This window comes from Hemitrygon akajei, chromosome 5, assembly GCF_048418815.1.
Source record: "Hemitrygon akajei chromosome 5, sHemAka1.3, whole genome shotgun sequence".
NCBI classification, from domain to species: domain Eukaryota; kingdom Metazoa; phylum Chordata; class Chondrichthyes; order Myliobatiformes; family Dasyatidae; genus Hemitrygon; species Hemitrygon akajei.
In genome coordinates this window covers 183,180,654-183,201,773 of record NC_133128.1, presented here as the reverse complement: position 1 = coordinate 183,201,773, position 21,120 = coordinate 183,180,654, and the positions used below count along the sequence as shown (strand labels likewise).

General features: G+C 42.0%; 1 protein-coding gene across 3 annotated transcripts in view; it reads left to right on the top strand.

The window, feature by feature from the left end:
- LOC140728541 (dipeptidyl peptidase 4-like) overlaps nt 1-21,120 on the top strand; it is a 202,365-nt gene that overhangs the window by 90,747 nt on the left and 90,498 nt on the right. For all 3 annotated transcript variants that reach the window (XM_073047412.1, XM_073047414.1, XM_073047413.1), the window contains one exon: nt 7,392-7,486. In XM_073047412.1, coding sequence (XP_072903513.1) covers nt 7,392-7,486 — 95 coding nt within the window. The remainder of the gene's footprint in view (nt 1-7,391; nt 7,487-21,120) is intronic.

Genomic DNA, 21,120 nt, shown 5'->3' with positions numbered 1-21,120 from the left:
GCCCATCACTGTCTCCTGCCTGTCAGCCATTCCGCTATCCATGCCAGTATATTTCTTGTAACACCATAAGATTTTATCTTGTTAAGCACCCTCAGGTGAGGCACCCTACCATATGTCTTATGATCCTAATGCACTGTAAAGCTGCAGGTATTTCCTCGCACATAATATGACTGTCCTCCAAAACATCTCTCCTTGTTACCCTTATCTCTCGAACAACTATAATATTTTCCTCAGAAAAGAGGAAAATATTCATCCGCTGATCTTTAAGTGGGCCTACTCTCTCTCTAATCATCCTTTTACACATGATATAGCTATTGAACCTCTTGGGATTTTGCATGTCATACTGCCTTTTTGTCCTTCTCATTTCCCTTTTTGGAGTATTTTTTATCTTTTTATAGTTATCAAGGGATTCACTTGACCACAACCTTCTGAAATCAATAAAATGCTTCCTTCTTTTCCTTGGCCAGATTCCTCATCAGCCAAGGTTCCTTAACTTGTTTATCCATCACCCTGAAAGGAACATTAAGCTCCCATACACTTGACATGACATTTCTTAAAAGCCTCTCACTTGTTCATTTCCCTACAACTGGTTCACCTAATCAACATTTGCTAGATCCTGCCAAATTTCTCCAAAACTAGCCGTGTTCCAGTTTGAAACACTATCCATAAGACCTGCCTTATCTTTTTCCATCATTATCTTAAAAGTAATAGAATTATGGTCTCAGGAGTCAAAGTGGTCACTGACTGCCTCTTCAGTTACTTACCCTTGCCATGTTTCCTAAGAAGAGATCCAGTATTGCATCCTCCCAAGTAGGGCCACCCAGAAACTTTTGTGGACACTTTTCATAAATTTTACATCCTTCATGTTCTTAACATTCTGCATTCTATAGTCAATACTGGGAAAATTGAAATCTTCCACTAATGTAATCCTATTATTTAAACAACTATGAGCAATTTTTCTACACACCTGCTCTTCAAGCTCCTGCTGACTATGAGGACTGTGAAGAACCTCTATAAGGCAGTCCCACTAGAGTGACTTTCCCCTTCTTGTTGCTAAGCTTTACCCTGTTAGATTCTAGTTTTAATGTACCAGTACTTCTAGCTCTGATGAACGAGGCTCCTTCAGTGTAATTCAAAGAATATCAGGTCCCACTTGAAGAGTACACCTACCAGAGGTGTCAGCACGGTCACATAAGGGAAGGTGGCAGCAATTCTTGGAGTCTTCAACATTGATTCCAGACCTCATGTGGTTTCTTGGCATTAAGTCAAACATGAACAGGGAGATCTCCTGATTACCACCCTGCATTCTCCTTCAGCTGATGAATGAGTGCTCCTCCTCTTTTTACACGTAGTCGGTGTAATGGAAGTAACCAATTCACAGAATACACTCTGAATGAGGGACTCTTGTGACTGTCAGGAGAGGGAAAGGAAATGGGCAGCTGCTTGGTAGGTTGTCCCGCTCAATAGATAGTATACCGCTTTAGATACTGTTGAGGGAGACAGCATACCAGGGGAGAGCTGCAGTGACCAGATCTCTAGCATTTAATCTGACACTGTGGTTCAGGAGGGAAGTGGGAGAACAAGACTGCAGTACTGATAGGTGATCCCATGTTTAGAAGAGTAGACACAAGATTCTTTGAATGTGAAAGAGACTCCTGGGTGATATGCTGCCTCCCAGGTACCAGGGCTAAGGACACCATGGATTGGGTCCACGGCTTTCTAAAGGGGGAGGATCAGCATCTCCAGGTCTTTGTACATACTGGTTTCAGTGACACGGGTAGGAAAAGGGATGAAGACCTGAAGAGAGAATTTAAGGAGTTAGAAAGCAGAAAAGTAGAACCTCCAAGGTAGTATTCTCTGGATTGCTGCCTGTGCCATGCACTGGTGAGGGTAAGTATAGGACATTTTGACTAATGAACTCATGGCTGAGGAACTGGTTCAGGGGGCAGGGGTTCACATTTCTGGATCGTTTGCAACTCTTCTGGGGAAGGTACGACCTGTACAGGCTAGACCTGAACCCGAGGGGGGACCAACATCCTTGCAGGCAGGTTTGCTGGAGCTGTTAGGGAGGTTTGAAACCAGTTTGGCAGGGGGATGGGGACTGGAGTGATAGGGCTGAGGATGGGGCAGTTGATACACAAGCAGGGGCAGTGTGAAGTGAGACGGTCAGGAAGAACAGGCAGATGAATGGGCAAAATTGTAGTCAGTGAGATGAGCTGCAGTGTAACAGGGGGACAACATCAACAGGGATGATGAATATAGGACTGAAGGTATTTTATTTGAATGCACTCAGTATACTGAATACAGTAGATTAACTTTTAGATGAACTTGGTAAGTATAACATTTTGGGTATCTCTGAATCATGGCTGAAAGAAAATCATTGTAGCAAGCTTAACATCCAAGGACACACATTGTACCAAAAGTACAGGCGGTTATGCAGAGGGGGTGGTGTGGCTCTGTTGGTGATAAATCAAATCCTTGGAAAGAGGATCGGAAGATGGTGAATCTTGTGGGCAGAGTTAAGAAATTGCAAGGCAATAAGACCCTGATGGGAAATATATACAGGACTCTGAACAGTAGCCAGAATGTGAGGTACATATTACAATGGAAGATAGAAAAGGGGGGTTTCAATATGCAGGTAGGTTGGGAAAATCAGGTTGGTGCTGGATCCCAAAAGAGAGAATTTGTAGAATGTCTATGAAAAGGCTTTTTAGAGTAGCTTGTGGTTGAGCCCACTCAGGGAAAGGTTATTCTGAATTTGGTGTTGTGTAATGATCAGGATTTGAATAGGGAGCTTAAGTTACAGGACTCCTTAGGAGGCAGATAGTACAGTATGATAGAATTCACCCTGCAATTTAAAAGGAGGAACTAAAGTCAGATGTAACAATATTACAGTGGAATAAAGGGAATTACAGAGGCATGAGAGATGAGCTGGCCAATGATGACTGGAAGGGGACACTAGCAGGAATGACAGCAGAACAGCAAGGCAGGAGTTTCTGGAAGTAATCTGCAAAGTGCAGGGTAGATGCACCCCGAAGAAGAAATAGTATTCTAAAGGCAGGATGATGCATCAGTGGCTGACAAGGGAAGTCAAGTACATCATGGAAGAAAAAGAAAGGGAAAATAATAGAAGAAAAAGTATTGAAAAGTTAGAGGATGGAAAATCTTTTAAAAACCAACAGAAGGCAACTAAATATGCCGTAAGGAGGAATAAGATAAAATGTGAAGGTAAGCTGCCCAATAATAACAACGAGTATACCAAAAGTTTCTTCAGATGTATAAAGAATAATAGAGTTGAGAGTAGATATTAGGCCACTGGAAAATGTTGCTGGAGAGGTAGTAATTGGGAACAAGGAAATGGCAGATGAATTGAGTAAGTGTTTTGCATCAGTCTTCACTGTGGAGGACACTAGCAGTGTATGCTGGAAGTTCAAAAGTGTCAGGGAACAGAAGTGAGCACAATTGCTATTACTAGGGAGAAGGTTTTGGAAAGCTGAAATGTCTGAAGGTAGGAACACACACAAAATGCAGGAAAAACCCAGCAGGCCAAGCATCATCTAGGAATAAAGTACGGTTGATGCTTTGGGCTGAAATGTCGACTGTACTCTTTTCCTAGATGCTGCCTGGACTGCTGATTTCCTCCAGCATTTTGTGTATGTTGCTCGGTTTTCCAGCATCGCAGATTTTCTCTTGTTTGTGTCTGAAGATAGGTCAGTCACCTGGTCCAGATGAAGTACACCACAGGGTTCTGAAAGAGGTAGCTGTAGAGATTGTGGAGACATCAGTAATCTTCCAAGAATCAGTAGATGCTTGTATGGTTCGGGAGGACCGGGAAATTGTAAATGCCATTCCGCTTTTCATGAAGGGGAGGGAAGCAGAAGAAAGGAAATTATAGGCCATTTATCCTGACCTCAGTGGCTGGGAATATGATGGAGTTGATTGTTTAGGCTCTCTCAGGGTACTTAGAGACACATGGCAAAATAGGCTAAAGTCAGTATCGTTCCCTTAAGGGAAAATGTTGCCTGATGAATATGCTAGAATTCTTTGAGGAAATAACAAGCAGAGTGGACAAAGAAGAATTGGTGCATGTTGTGTTCTTGGACTTTCAGAAGGTCTTTAACAAAGTGTCACACATGAGGCTGCTGGAGAAGATTAGAGCTCATGATATTACAGGAAAAGTACTTGCATGGATAAAACATTGGCTGATTGGCAGGAAGTAAAGAGTGGGAATAAAGGGATCCTTTTCAGATTGGCGGCCATTGACTAGTGGTGTTCCGTGGTGGTTATTGTTGTCAATGATTTATATGACAGAATTGATGGCTTTATGACCACATTTGTGGACAATACAAAGATAGATTGAGGAGCAAGTAGTGTTGAACAAGCAGGGAGGTGGCAGAAGAACTTAGACAGATTAGGAGAATGGGTAAAGAAGTGGCAGATGGAATGCCCTGTCGGAAAATGTATGCTCTTTGAAGAATGCACTTTGGTAGAAGAACTAGAAGCGTAGACTATTTTCTCACTTGGGAGAAAATTCAAATATTGGAGAAGGAAAGGGACTTGGGTGTCCTCATGTAGGGTTTCCAAGAAGTTAACTTGTGTGCCGAGCCAGTGGTGAGGAAGCAAATGCAATATTAGCATTCATTTCGACTGAATTTAAAAGCGAGGATGTAATGCTGTGGCATTACAATGCACCGATGAGGACTCACTTGGAGGACTGCAGGCAGTTTTGGTCCCCATATCAAAAAAAGATTGTGCTTACATTGAAGAGGGTTCAGAGAAGGTTCACAAGAATGATTCTGGGAATTAAATGGTTATCATATGAGGAGCGTTTGATATCTCTGGACATTGACTCACTGGTATTTCTAAGAATGGGGTGGATCTCATTGGAACCTAGTGAATGTTGAAAGGCCTTGATAGAGTGGATGTGGAGAAGATGGTTCTCATAGTAGGTGAGTCCAGAAGGTGGAGCCTCAGAAAAAAGGGACGTCCATTTAGAAAGGAGATGAGGAAGAATTTCTTTAATCCGCAGGTGGTGAATCTGTGGATTCATTGCCTCAGGTGGCTATGGAAGCAGATTATTGGGTATATTTTGGCAGAGGTTGATACGTTCTGATTAGTCAGGGCATGAAAGGATATGGGAAGAAGGAAGGAGAATGGGAATTGAGAGGGAAATGGATCAGCCCTGATGAAATAGCAGTGCAGACTCAATGGGCTGAATGACCTGATTCAGCCCCTATGTCTTTTGGTTTTAATGTCTGTGTCAATAATTCAGGAGTGGATTGGATTGAAAGCACCACCATTGGCTGAGCTGCAATCCTGTTGCCAGACTGGGTTAACAGCAGGTAACAAGTGAAAAACATAAGGAATAAAACTACTTAATCTCATCCTTACCAGCCTTTCTGTGGCAGCTGCATCTGTCCTTAGCTTTAATAGAAATGACCAATGAACAATCTTTGTCCTGCTACAATGGGGACATTCTCCATCACGTTGTGTTACACTACAAGTGTGTTACACTGGGAAGAAATCTGGCAGATTAAAACTAGGTATCTATGAGGTCCCGTGAAACATCATCAGTAACAAGAATGTACAGTATCCCAATCTGTAACTTCATGACCCTCAGTCTATCATTACCATAATGTCTCAGAATGAACTCTGGCTCAGTGAGAATACAGAAGGATTGCCAGGAGCTGCACTGAGAATAACAAAATACCGTCTTGGTGAAACTGAAATACGGAACTATGCTTGTTAGTATAACAGCTGGTTGTTTTGTGAGCTGCCAACTAAACGTCGCTGTAGATCGCCAGTGCCATTTTGGGATTAGGCTGGGTGATGCAGGAGTCTTTCATCCACACCGCCAGGTTTGGGAGTCGTTGTTGTCCTGCAGCCGTAGGGCTCCTGACCGGATTCACTCACCTCATCACTGAATTATGGACTCCTCAGCTTTGGCGTAAGCCATGGGCTCCTGGACCGCCTCACTCACCTCATCACTGAATTACAGACTCCACAGCTTTGGCATAAGCCATGGGCTCCTGGACCAGATTCACTCACGAGACAACGTTACTATGGGGTCAAGGTGCAAAGACACATTACCAACAGCCACACTCAGGATCACAATCAGGTAATAAGAGTCCCATTGCCCACAACCTGCCAACACGATGCCATGGCATGATGCCCAGTCCTCGCACACGCAAGTCAACAAACCCATCTAAAATGTCAGCAAAAATACAACAATGCAGAATATGTGAATATATATATATATATATACACATATGTAGCCAGAACCCCCAGTCCATTGATATCATTGGTCGACCAGCCTTCAACGCTCGCTAGACGACACTGTGGCTTTAAGGCCCAGTCCTTGCATATACAAGTATATATAGAATAATAGTAAAAACACAGTCAACTAGACAGCCCCTCAGTCCATTTGAAATCTCCAAGTCGTACAAGACATTTGATCTGAAAGTTTATCACTGCTGCTTCCACCATAGTTGGGTTTAATCCTGAAACTGCCTCCTCAAAAAGGAGGATAAAAGTAAATAAGTACTGCTGGGCCTTTGTAAGGCATTGGTCAGACCACACTTGGGAGTACTATGAACAGTTCTGGGCCTCTTATCTGAGAAAAAATTGTTCCTGGCATTGGAGAGGGTCAAGAGGAAGTTCACAAGAATGATGTGGGGAATGAAAGGGTTAACGTATCAGGAATGTTTGATGTACTCACTGGAGTTTAGAAGAATGAAACCTATTGGATGTGGAGAGGATGTTTCCTGTAGTAGGGGAGTCTAGGGTCAGATGGCACAACCTCACAATAGAATGATGTCTATTTAGAACAGAGATGAAGAGGAATTTCCTTAGCCAGAGGTTGTTGAATCTGTGGAATTCATTACCATGGATGGCTATGGAGGCTAAGTCATTGGATTTCTTTAAAGCAGAAGGTGATAGGTTCTTGATTAGTCAGGGTGTCAAAGGTTACGGAAGAAAGCGGGAGCATGGGATTGCGAGGGATAATATATCAGCCATGTTGGAATGGCAGAGCAGACTCAATGGGCTGAATGGCTTAACTCTGCCCCAAGGTCTTATGGTGAGCAACACTGGGTGGATATCAAGACAGAGGGACAGCAGCAATTCAAGAAGATGGCTCACTATCTCCAGCATAAAGATGATTGGAGACATGCTGTAAATGCTTATCTTCTCAGGTATTCTCAGACCCCAAAGCATAAATGGAGAAGAGTTTATACTGGGATAAGAATACTATTGACCTTCACTGAAGATTTAAAAATCTATATCTTAGAAAGGATCCCTTTTCTGAAAGGAACTTTAAAGATAAAAATATTTGATATATGTGCATATATATTCATGCTTTTAATTTTTTCATTGTTACACTAATGTTTTAGATAATGAATACTTACATAAAAGCAGTGATGGCAATGTTGTTCGCTACAATGTTGAAACAGGACAAACAAGTGATTTTCTGTCATACACCATAATGGTAAGTATAGTTATTTTATGCTTGAGTGGTTTTAAGTGATGTTTGGTGGTATATACAGAGTTGAATTTTGATGTGCCCCAATAAATTTCTGCCTATGGTGATGGCTATCATGTTATCTAAGCCTGACGTTTGCAATAAAATGATCAATAAACTTGGGTAATTCCTTTTAAAAAGAAAGTTAAAATATCACATTTAATTAAATTTAGAAACTTCATTTATATGCAGAAGACCAGTAACTGTGCTACTATCTTTGTAACATCGACTGATAAAATCCTTAAAATATACTGTATATTCTTGCAGTCATCATGTTCTTCAATGTAAAGTACTAAAAGCAGTTTACTGAGATGCACAAAGTGATAACATGTGGAATTCTTGCAATGGACTGCTGTGAAGGCCAAGCCTTTATTTAAAGCAGAGGTCAATAGATTCTTGATGAGACAGGGCATGAAGGAATACAGGAAGAAGTCAGGTTTAGCTCCTATGTCTTATGCTCTTATAAACTTCCATGAAGGAGTACGGAGAAAATTTACAAGGACATTGCCTGGTCAGGAGGACATGAGTTATAAGGAAAGATTGAATAGGTTGGGACTTTATTCCTTGGAACATAGAAGACTAAGAGGAGATTTGGTAGTGGTATATAAACTTATGAGTGGTATAGACAGGGTAAATGCATGCAGGCTTTTTCCACTGAGGTTGGGTGGGATTACTATCAGAGGTCATGGGTTAAGGGTGAAAGGTGTAAAGCTTAATGGGAAACTTCTTCAGTCAGAGGGTCATGAGAGAGTGGAACAATCTGCTAGCACAAGTGGTGCATGTGAGCTTGATTTCAAAGTTTAAGAGCAGTTTGGATAGGTATATTGATGGTAGGGGCATGGAGGGCTGTGGTCCTGGTGCAAGTCAATGGGAGTGGGCAGATTGAATGGTTCAGCATGAATGAGTTGGGCCAAAGAGTCTGTTTCTCGTGCTCTACTTTTCTATGACTCTACGACTATAACAAAAAAAACAAATATAGAATTAATACAATATTTATCATAATCATGTTTCTACATTCCCAGCAAAGCTTGTGTCAAGAGCGTCTTTTGGCTAACAATGAGCTATCCCAGAGCACTTTGTACTAATATATCTCGAAAATATACCTATTGTATAGGCTTGACTTATATCTACCCTCATAAGGAAAGTTGACAATGCAAACTTACATTGATCATGCCATCTACTAGGAAGTTAGATGCATGACTAGAAATATTAGTCTCAATATTCATCTTAATAGTGAATTGGATAAGGATCAGATAAAAGGCTAGAACCTATTGACCCTGGGTTAGATGCAGTGGAAAAGCATAGCATTGTACAATAGTCATGAGAAAATCTGCAGATGCTGGAAATCCAAAGCAATCCACACAACACACTGGAGGAATTCAGCAAGTCGGGCAGCATCCATGGAAATGATATTCAGAGTGTCACTGGTTAATCTGCTCCTGTACAACATTTAATATTAATACACTTTAGTTTGTTATTTATGTATGATTCATCTGTAGACTTTATCCTTCATAAGTTATCATGTTATATGTGTTACGTGTACTACTGCACTTTACACCCTGGTTTAGAGAAACACTGTCACGTTTCTATAGGCATGATATGGTTATATACATCAGTGGTCCCCAACCACTGGGCCGCAAAGCATGTGCTACCGGACCGCGAGGGAACGACATAATTTGGTTATATGAAACAATATGACTCGGCTGCACCTTTCCTCATTCCTTGTCACGCCCACTGTTGAACTTGAATGCACGCAAGGTCATCAGTCGGTCATAAACCTACAACTACTCAATGAGTAAAAAACAAACGTCGCTTGAGAGTTTCTTTGGAAGAGGTGGTAGGGACATAAAAGGCCTAATGATGACGATAACGCAGCGACAGCTGAGGCCGAGACTGCAAAAAAAAAGAAAGCTTCCTTCAACAGAAAATGCGACAAATCGTACATAAAATATGGCTTTAATGCGACCAGTGACTTGCATGCTCCAAGCCCCCCTGTGTGTGATATGTGGAGACAGGCTGTCTAATGAGCCAATGAAGCCCTGAAAACTGCTTCAGCACCTTGAGTCCAAGCACCCTGCACTTAAAGACAAACCCATTGAGTTTTTTGAGCGGAAAAAACATGAGCAAGCAGGACAGAAGCAAGTGCTGAGAGCCACCGCCTCCACAAATGCTGCTGCTCTGGGAGCGTCATACTTAGTGGCTAGCTGTGTTGCTAAGGCTAAGAAGCCTTTCACTGTTTGTGAAGAATTGATTCTGTCTGCTGCCAAGGACATGTGCCGTGAACTGTTGGGAGAAGCTGTAGCTAACAAGATGTCACAGGTTTCTCTTTCAGCTACCACAGTTTCAAGGAGAATCAATTACATAGCGGAGGACATTGAAGCACAGCTGTTGGAATGGCTTAACGAGTCACCATGTGACGAGGAGTGGATAGCAAAACTCGCTTACCTGTGTGACATCTTCAACCTGCTCAATGAACTCAATTTGTCTCTTCAGGGGAGAATGACAACTGTCTTCAAGTTGGCAGAGAAAGTGTCTGCTTTCAAAGCCAAACTGGAACTGTGGGGACGGCGAGTGGACAGGGGCATATTTGACATGTTCCCAACATTAGCTGGGATTTTGGGAGAGACTGGGGCTGCACTGTCCTTCTCACAGCTGGTGCGCGATCACCTATCTTCGCTGTCGACAGAATTCGAGCGTTACTTCCCAACTGCAAATGACCCAAGACGTGCAAAGGAATGGGTCCATGATCCAATTGTGAATGTCCCCGGTGAATCATCCATGTCAGCGCGGGAAGAAGATCAACTCCTCGAGCTTGCAAATGACAGTGGGCTGAAAAGTATGTTTGACATAACATCTCTGCCGGCATTCTGGATCAAAGTCAAGGCTGAATATCCTGAGACATCCACGAAGACATTGAAAACGTTGCTTCCATTTCCAACATCATATCTCTGTGAAGCAGGGTTATCTGCAATAAATGCAATGAAGACTAAATTGCGGAATAGACTGGACATAAGGAACCCCCTTCAAGTATCGCTGTCTCCCATCACCCCTCGATGGGACCGTCTTGCCCAGGGCTCCCACTGATTCAGCAATATTGGTGTGCTGCAATGATTTTATATGTTCATACGAGGAAAATATGCGCTGTGTTTAATATCCAAATGTTACTTAAAATGCTATGATGCTGTTGACTTTTAAGTGACGTATAATTGACTTATCACTATATTCATGTGAGGAAAATACGCGCTGTGTGTTTAATATTAAATTCGTTAGATAAACCCTTTTAGAAACAAAATTGAGTGTATTTGCCACTTGGAAGTGACTTACAGTTGACTTATCATCTATATTCTGGTCATGATTAACACCCCCCCACCCGTCCCAGTCAGCCGGTCCGCAAGAATATTGTCAATATTAAACTGGTCCGCAGTGCAAAAAAGGTTGAGGGCCCCTGATACACATATACATAAACATAGTTAAATTACAATAAACTTGACTTGACTTGAATAAACTGTTGATGTTTTGGGCCGAGATTCTTATTTAGGACTGGAAAGTAAGGGGGAAGATGCCAGAATAAAAAGGTGGGTGGAAGGGAAGGAGGATACCTAGCAGCTGATAGGTGAAGCCAGGCGGGTGGGAAGGGTAATGGGCTGAAGAGGAAGGAATATGATAGGAGACGAGAGTGGACCATTGGAGAAAGGGAAGGAGGAGGGGAACTGGGGGGGAAGTGGTAAGCTGCTGAGAAGTGTTCGAGTGGGAAAAAGAACTTTTTTAACTAGAAGGAGAATTTGATATTAATACCATTAGGTTGGAGGCTACCCAAACGGGAATACAAGGGTGGCCTCATCATGGCACATAAGGAGGCCATGGAGTGACATGTCAGAATGGAAATGGGAATCGTAGTTAAAATATTTGGCCACTGAGAAGTTCTGCTTTTAGCAGATGGAGCAGAGGTGTTCAATGAAATAGTCCTCCAGTTTACAATGGGTCTCACCAGCGTAGAGCAAGTGGCATCTTACACAATAGACGATCCAAGCAGGTGTTGCCTCTCCTGGAAGGACTGTTTGGACCCGGAACAGAGGTGAATGGGCAGGTGTAACACTAGCAGGGAAAAGTGTCAGGAGGAGATTAGTGGGGAGGGATTGACAAATGGACAAGTGAATCACGGAGGGAGTGATTCCTGCAGAATGTGGGGTGGGGGCAGGGAGAGATAAAGATATGTTTATTGATAATTGTGGAGAATTATGTGTTGGATGTAGAAGCTCATGGAATAGTATATAAGGACAAAAGGAACTCTATCACAGTTGAGGCACATGGGAAGATGGGGTGAGCATGGATGTTCAGGAAATGGAGGAGATGCGGGTGAGGGCAGCATCAATGGTGGAGGAAGGGAAACCCCATTCTTTGAACATAGAATAGCACAGCACAGTACAGGCCCTTTGGCCCACAATGTTGTGCTGATCCTTAAACCCTGCCTCCCATATAACCCTCCACCTTAAATTCCTCCATATACCTGACTAGTAGTCTCTTAAATTTCACTGGTGTATCTGCCAAAGAAGATACACTATCTTGAAGAAGAAGGACACCTCTGAGGTCCCGGAAAGGAAAGCCACAGCCCAGAAACAGGTGCAGCGGAGACAAAAGAAATAGCATTTTTAGTAAAAGGAATAGCATTTTTACAGGAGGCAGGGCGGGAAGAGGTATAATCAAGATAACTATAGGAATTGGTAAGTTTATAAAAGATGTTGTTCCTTTAATAATCTTCTGAGGCGTGTCTATTTCAATGCAAGGAATATTGTGGGGAAGGCTAACAAGCTGAGGGCATGGATTGACACGTGGAATTATGACATTATAGCCATTAGTGAAACTTGGCTACAGGAGGGGCAGGACTGGCTGCTTAATGTTCCAGGGTTCCGATGTTTCAGATGTGATAGAGGCAGAGGAATGAAGGGTGGGGGTTGGTGGCATTGCCAGTCAGGGAAAATGTTACAGCAGTGCTCAGGCAGGACAGATTAGAGGGCTTGTCTACCGAGGCCATATGGGTGGAGCTGAGAAACAGGAAAGGTATGACCACATTAATGGGGTTGTATTATAGACCACCCAATAGACAGCGAGAATTGGAAGAGCAAATCTGCAGAGCGATAGCAGACAACTGCAGGAAACAAAGTTGTGATAGTAGGGGATTTTAATTTTCCACATATTGTTGGTACCTCTATATATTGATTTAGAAAACTTTCCTGAACACATTTTACAAACTCTAACCCATCTAGACCTTTAACAGTATGCGAGTCCCAATCAGACAGACAGACAGACAGACATACTTTATTGATCCCAAGGGAAACAAAACCCAATTTCCCTCGGGATCAATAAAGTATGTCTGTCTGTCTGTCTGATTGGGACTCCCATACAGTTAAAGGTCTAGACGGGTTAGAGTTTGTAAAATGTGTTCAGGAAAGTTTTCTAAATCAATATATAGAGGTACCAACTAGAGAATGCAATATTAGATCTCCTATTAGGAAACGAGTTAGGACAATTGACGGAAGTGTGTGTAGGAGAACACTTTGGGTCTAGTGATCATTAGTTTCATTAATTTCAACTTGGTCATGGATAAAGATAGATCTGGTCCTCAGGTTGAGGTACTAAACTGGAAAAAGGTCAAATTTGAAGAAATGAGAATGGATCTAAAAAGCGTGGATTGGGACAGGTTGTTCTCTGGCAAGGATGTGATTGGTAAGTGGGAGGCCTTCAAAGGAAAAATTTTGAGAGTGCAGAGTTTGTATGTTCCTGTCAGGATTAAAGGCAAAGTGAATAAGAATAAGGAACCTTGGTTCTCTCGGGATATTGGAACTCTGATAAAGAAGAAGAGAGAGATGTAAGACATGTATAGGAAACAGGGAGCAAATAAGGTGCTTGAAGAGTATAAAAAGTGCAAAGAAATACTTAAGAAAGAAATCAAGAGGGCTAAAAAAAGGCATGGGGTTGCTTTGGCAGTCAAGGTGAGGAATAATCCAAAGAGCTTCTACATGTATATTAAGAACAAAAGGACAGTAAGGCATAAAATTGGTCCTCTTGAAGATCAGAGTGGTCAGCTATGTATGGAACCAAAAGAAATGGGGGTGATCTTAAATGGGTTTTTTGCATTTGTGTTCACTAAGGAAACTGGCATGGAGTCAATGGAAATAAAGGATACAGGTAGTGAGGTCATGGAACCTATACAGGTTGAAGAAGAGGAGGTGCTTGCTATCTTGAGGCAAATCAGAGTAGATAAATCCCCAGGACCTGACAGGATATTCCCTCAGACCTTGAAGGAGACTTGTGTTAAAATTGCAAGGTCCCTGGCAGATATATTCAAAATGTCGGTATCTACAGGTGAGCTGCTGGAGGATTGGAGGATAGCTCATGTTGTTCCGTTGTTTAAAAAAGGCTCTAAAAGTAATCTGGGAAATTATAGACCAGTAAGTTTGACGTCGGTAGTAGGTAAGTTATTGGAAGGAGTACTAAGAGATAGGATCTACAATTATTTGGATAGACAGGGACTTATTAGGGAGAGTCAACATGGCTTTTTGAGTGGTAGGTCATGTTTAACGAATCTATTAGAGTTTTTTGAGGAGGTTAGTAGGAAAGTGGATGAAGGGAAGGCAGTGGATGTTGTCTACATGGACTTCAGTAAGACCTTTGACAAGGTCCTACATGGGAGTTTAGTTAGGAAGATTCAGTCGCTAGGTATATATGGTGAGGTAGTAAATTGGATTAGACATTGGCTTAATGGAAGAAGCCAGGGAGTGGTAGTGGAGGATTGCTTCTCTGAGTGGAGGCCTGTGACTAATGGTGTGCCACAGGGATCAGTGCTGGGTCCATTGTTATTTGTCATCTATATCAATGATATGGATGATAATGTGGTAAATTGGATCTGCAAATCTGCTGATGATATGAAGATTGGAGGAAGGTTTTCAAAGCTTCCAGAGGGATTTGGACCAGCTGGAAAAATGGCAGATGGAGTTTAATACAGACAAGTGTGAGGTGTTGCACTTTGGAAGGACAAACCAAGGTAGAACATACAAGGTAAATGGGAGGACTGAGGAGTGCAGTAGAACAGAGGGATCTGGGAATACAGATACATAATTCCCTAAAAGTGGCGTCACAGGTAGATAGGGTCATAAAGAGAGCTTTTGGTACATTGGCCTTTATAAATCAAAGTATTGCGTATAAGAGTTGGAATATTATGGTGAGGTTGCATAAGGCATTGCTGAGGCTGAATTTGGAGTATTGTGTGCAGTTTTGGTCACCAAATTACAGGAAGGATATTAATAAGGTTGAAAGAGTGCAGAGAAGGTTTACAAGGATATTGCCGGGACTTGAGAAACTGAGCTACGGAGAAAGGTTGAATAGGTTAGGACTTTATTCCTTGGAGCGTAGAAGAATGAGGGGAGATTTGATAGAGGTAAATAAAATTATGATGGGTATAGATAGAGTGAATGCAAGCAGGCTTTTTCCACTGAGGCTAGGGGAGAAAAAAAAAACAGAGGACATGGGTTAAGGGTGAAGGGGGAAAAGTTTAAAGGGAACATTAGGGTGGGGCTTCTTCACACAGAGCGTGGTGGGAGTGTGGAATGAGCTGCTAAATGAAGTGGTAAATGTGGGCTCACTTTTAACATTTAAGAAAAACTTGGACAGGTACATGGATGAGAGGTGTATGGAGGGATGTGCTCCAGGTGCTGGTCAGTGGGACGAGGCAGAAAAATGGTTTGGCACAGCCAAGAAGGGCCAAAAGGTCTGTTTCTGTGCTGTAATGTTCTATGGTTCTATGGTTTTTTATTCAAAAAAGGGAGTAGAGATAGCCCGGGAAATTATAGACTGTGATGAGCAAACCAAGCTGAGATGGGGTCCAGAGTTGACTCCCCTGTGAACTATGCTGCTAATGAGAGAGGGAGAGAGAAGAAGAGGAGGGAGGCATCCCGCGCAGATGAGAGAGAGAGAGCCATGATTTAATATTATGGCTCCTTGGCTGATTGTTTACCTTTGCTCCAAGGACACTTTTGCCTGCTTGTAAGATTCTTGCAGAGACAGCAAGGCAGGACCGGGTTGATGGACAGCCAGTGCCCTGAAAGGGGAGATAAAAAGCAGGTCTGCTAAGACACAAGCAGACACACCACGGGACATTGAAAGAGCGTTGTGCACCCACGTGAAGGTGGGGGTTTGGAGGATCGATTCGGGGAATCAATCAGTGGCTCACAGTGTGTGAAAGGTGCGACTGGTGGGGGGCTTGTTTGTGTGTCCACCCCTGCTTGGGTGACAGGTCCACCACTGAAGAATGGTCCTATGTGGTCATAGTCGGTGACCATAACAGGACAGAACGCCAACGGACAGTTCGACGGTAACGGCATCACCTCTCGCTCTCTCTCTCTCTCCAACAGTACACCAGCAACTACCTCGATCTAAACTGAACTGAACTTTGCACCATTGTAAGACTATCCATTTACCCCTAGACTTTGAAAAAGCTTGGTTTTGATTCCTATTTCCACACTTCTGTATATATCATTGCTAACCTGTTTCATATATTTGCATTTTATTAGTACTGTATTACGTAGTTTACTAATAAACACTATTAGTTACAGTAATACCAGACTCCAACGTGCACTCCATTTCTGCTGGTTCGGTAACCCGGTCACGGGGTACGTGACAAGACCAGTTAGTCTTACCTCATTGGTTGGTAATTTGATGGAAAAGATCCTGAGAGGCAGGATTTATGAACATTTAGAGAGGAATAATATGATTAGGAATAGTCAGCATGGCTTTGTCAAGGGCAGGTCATGCCATACAAGCCTGATTGAATTTTTTGAGGATGTGACTAAACATGATGATGAAGGAAGAGCAGTAGATATAGTGTATATTGATTTCAGCAAGGCATTTGATAAGGTACCCCATGCAAGGCTTATTGTAAGGAGGCATGGGATCCAAGGAGGCATTGCTTTGTGGATCCAGAACTGGCTTGCCCACAGAAGGCAAAGAGTGGTTGTAGTTGGGTCATATTCTGCAAGGAGGTTGGTCACCATTGGTGTGCCTCATGGATCAGTTCTGGGACCCTGGATAAGGAAGTGGAGGGATGGGTTAGTAGGTTTGCTGATGACACAAAGGTTGGAGGTGTTGTGGATAATGTGAAGGTCTGTCAGAGGTTACAGTGGGACATTGATAGAATGCAAAACTGGACTGAGAAGTGGCAGATGGCGTTCAACCCAGACAGGTGTGAAGCGGTTCAGTTTGGTAGGTTAAATATGACGGCAGAATATAGTATTAATGGTAAGGCTCTTGGCAGTGTGGAGGATCAGAGGGATCCTGGGGTCCGGGTCCATAGGACGCACAAAGCAGCTGTGCAGATTGACTCTGTGGTGAAGAAGGCATACGCTGTATTAGCCTTCATCAATCGTGGAATTGAATTTAGGAGCCGAGAGGTAATGTTGCAGCTATATAGGACCCTGGTCAGACCCCACTTAGAGTACTGTGCTCAGTTCTGGTTGCCTCACTACAGGAAGGATGTGGAAGCCATAGAAAGGGTGCAGAGGGGATTTACAAGGATGTTGCCTGGATTGGGGAGCATGCCTTATGAGAATAGGTTGACTGAACCCGGCCTTTTCTCCTTGGAGCAACGGAGGATGAGAGGTGACCTGCTAGAGGGGTATAAGGTGATGAGAGGCATTGATCGTGTGGATAGTCAGAGGCTTTTTCCCCGGGCTGAAATGGTTGCCACAAGAGGACACAGGTTTAAGGTGCTGGGGAGTAGGTACAGAGTAGGTAAGTTTTTCACTCAGAGAGTGGTGAGTGTGTGGAAAGGGCTGCCAGCAACGGTGGTGGATAGGGTCTTTTAAGAGACTTTTGGATAGGCACATGGAGCTTAGAAAAATAAAGGGTTATGGGTAAGCCTAGTAATTTCTAAGGTAGGGACATGTTCGGTACAACTTCATGGGCCAAAGGGCCTGTATTGTGCTGTAGGTTTTCTATGTTTCTATGTTGGTCACAGTTTGTCTCCAGAGACATCTAGAAAGTGGATAAAAGTGTCAGAAATGGACCGAGTGAATTTAAGTGCAGGGTGGAAGTTAGAGGCAAAGTTGATGAAATTGATGAGCTCAGCATGGGTGCATGAAGCAGCACCAATGTAGTCGTTGATGTGGCAGAAGAAGAAAATAGATTTAGCACAGCGGGAATGTATTTGGCCTGCTGTGTCTACATCAGCTTTTTACTGGGCAACTTTCCAGCTCTGCACTCTCACCAGAGCCTTGCAATTTCTTCCTAGCAAATATGTTTCCAATTGTGTCTTGATGCCAACAATGGAATCTGCCTCCACCATGTCTACAGACAGTGCTTTCCAGATTCCAAAGATAATGCTCACTCTAAAAATTTCCAGTTTTTCTTCATGTCACTTTTAATTCCCTGCTTCTTTATTTTATACCCATGACTTCTAATCCTTGACCGTTACACCAAAAAAACAATATGTCACTGTCCTCTGTGTTCAGAATCTCATCATTTTACATGTGTCTGTGAAATCTCTCCTGAATCTTTTCTGTCCAGGAAAACAATCTTCTTGTCTGTTATTTTAACTGTAGATACTTACCCCAGAGACCATTCCAATAAGTATTTTTTTCTTCCCAGTTCTAATGTCTTTACATCCTTCCTACTAAGGTACAGTAGTGATCTGATGTGAACTCAAAATTCCAGTTGAGGTCAAGCCATGGTTTACTAACTGACCTGTAGTTTTTTTTTGGTTTAATACCTTCAAACACTGGTTTTGGCCTTTATACTTGGACTCACCTTGGCTTTTTTTATTTGCACTCAGTTGACCTGCCACAGCATCCTCATAAAATCTAGGTTTCCATATTTTTAAAATGAGTACAACATCCAATAATGAGAAATGTTGCGTTTTAATTTGATGTATATCAAAGCATCCATTTTTATGGGAGAAATGCTCTCAAAAGAAGATTGGTGGTTAATGGAAATACAGGGTATTCATAAAGGGGTCTTTTTATCCTTGGTAAGTATAATGATCGATGTGACTGTAGGATTGGTGCTAGAACCTCAGCTTGTTATATTTGCCACCATGGGAATGATTGCTAAATTTACAGATGATACAACGGCAACCGAGCAAGTAATTTCTAAGGAAGTCACAGAGAGTCAGAGATTGATAAAGTAATTTCGCCAAGATCCTGGCAAATGGAATACAATCGGAGAAAATGTGAAATTGTCCACTTTGACAGGCAAAATAAAACAAACTATATTATCTAAATAGTCAAAGATGCAGAGATGTGAGATTTGGAAATATCTCAAAAATGTACAAAAACAATTATATAGGTTGGGAAAATAAACAGAATGTTATTGTTTATTAGTAAGGGAATTGAGAACAAAAATTATGAGACCACATCTTGTAAACTCTACACAATTTAATAGATTGATACTTGGAAGAATCTGCTAGAATTTAGATGAGTGAGAGGAAGTTTGAATGACAGCTAAAAGTTCTTGAAGGATCTTTAAAAGTGCATGTTGGGGATATTAAAACTGGGAGTGGGAGTCACTGTTTGAAGTCAGGCATGAGGCAAAACATTTCTTCTTGAAGAGACTTGAATCTTTTGAAATTTGTTCTCCAAAGGATAGTGGCTGTAAGATATGCGCTGGTGATAGAGGAAATGCATGTACGTAGGAATGCAGAGTTGAGTTTACTGATAAGCCACAATCTCATTGAATGATGAGAAGGTTCAAGGGATCAAATAGTCTGTTCCTGTTCCTGATTTGTACAGAACTATGCAAAAGAATTAGGCACCCTAGATGTTTTATCTACAAATGTAGTTTCAGATGGTATGGCCTCCACAGAGGCCTGACCTTAACTTCATCGAGGCTGTCTGGGATTACTTGGAGAGACAGAAGCAAGCGAGACACTCAAAGTCTGCAGAAGAACTGTGGCAAGTTCTCCAAGATACTTGGAGCACTACCAGCTGGTTTCTCTTATAAAGCTGCGCAACTGTGTACCTAAGAGAATTGATGCAATTTTAAAGGCAAAGGGTCCCTTTAAAGTATTCCAAGTATTGATTTGATCTAGGTTTTTTTTTTACTGTTTACTGCTCTTTATAGTAAATTCTATGATACTTAGAAACTTTTCATTTCATTATATTTGAAAGAAGCTTCATTTTACTGGATTTTTAGATGTGCCTAAGACTTTTGCACAGTACTGTATGTGGGTATGTCCATTTGCTAATTGCTTGAAATGGCAGGAGGAAATCATGGCTGAGAATATTAATTTATCCATGCCTAGATCATTCACACTAATGCTCAGAATGAGCTCTGGATATGTTGATCGGAGAGCTCTGGAAGGCAGAGTTTATCTATCTATTGAGGCCCAGAAGAATATTTAGGATGAATGGAAGAAATGAAAGCAGTGCCAGATTCTTGACTGGTCAGGCCATGAAGAGATATGGGGAGAAGGCAGGAGATTGGTGTTGAGAGGAAAATTGGATCACCAATGATGAAATGGTAGAGCAGACCCGATGGGCTAAATGGTCTAATTCTGCTCCTATATCTTATGGTCTTATGGTTTTTTGGTCTAAAAAGTGTATTGACATTAAATTGTAAGCAAGGGATAGACTTCTTCTCTCAATGTACCCCTATCACTTATCAAATATCAATCTCTTTCAATCAAGTAGACCTAACTATAGCTTTACATTCTCATTACAACTTGAAGAGCTTACAGTTCTTCTGTTCAACTATGGAAGGTTGCAATATGGAAGAGCAGCTCATGGTTGAGCCCAATAGGGGATCAACTATTCTGGATTGGGTGTTGTTAGAGAGCTTAATATACAGGAACCCTTAGGAGACAGTGATCATAATATGATAGAATTCAGCCTGCAATTTGAGAAGGAGAAGCTGAAGTCAGAAGTATCAGTATTCCAGTGGAGTAAAGGGGATTACAGATGCATGAGGGGGGAACTGGCCAAAATTGAATGGAAGGGAACACCAGCATGATGATAGCAGAGCAACATCGGCTGGAATTTCTGTGAACAATTGAGAAGGCGGAGGAGAGATACATCCCAAAGAAAAAGTATTCTAAAGGTAGGGTGACACAACCAAAGCTGACAACAGAAGCTGAAACCAACATAAAAGCCAAAGAGAAGACTTATAATAGAGCAAAAATAAGTGGGAAATTAGAGGAGTGGAAAGCTTTTGAAAACCAACAGAAGGCAACTAAAAATGTCATGAAGAAAGATAAGATGGAATACAAAGGTAAGCGAGCCAATAGTATTTAAGAGGATACCAAAAGCTTCTTCAGATTAATAATGTGTAAAAGCGAGGCAAGAGTTGAAATCGGACCACTGGAAAATGAAGCTGGAGAGGTAGTAATGTAAGAAATGGCAGATGAACTAAATCAGTCTTTCCCAGTGAACAAGTTATTTGAAATGAATGCAGCCTTCAGTTATGCTTAAGTTTAAGGTCCAATTTGTAGCTAAGATAGAAAGTTTAGAGAAGATCTGGTGAAGACTTTTTTAAAAACTCAGTATATTTTGAAATCTGTCTGGGAGACCAGTAGGGGCAAAGACACAACTTTGATTATTGACATTTGCACATGTTGA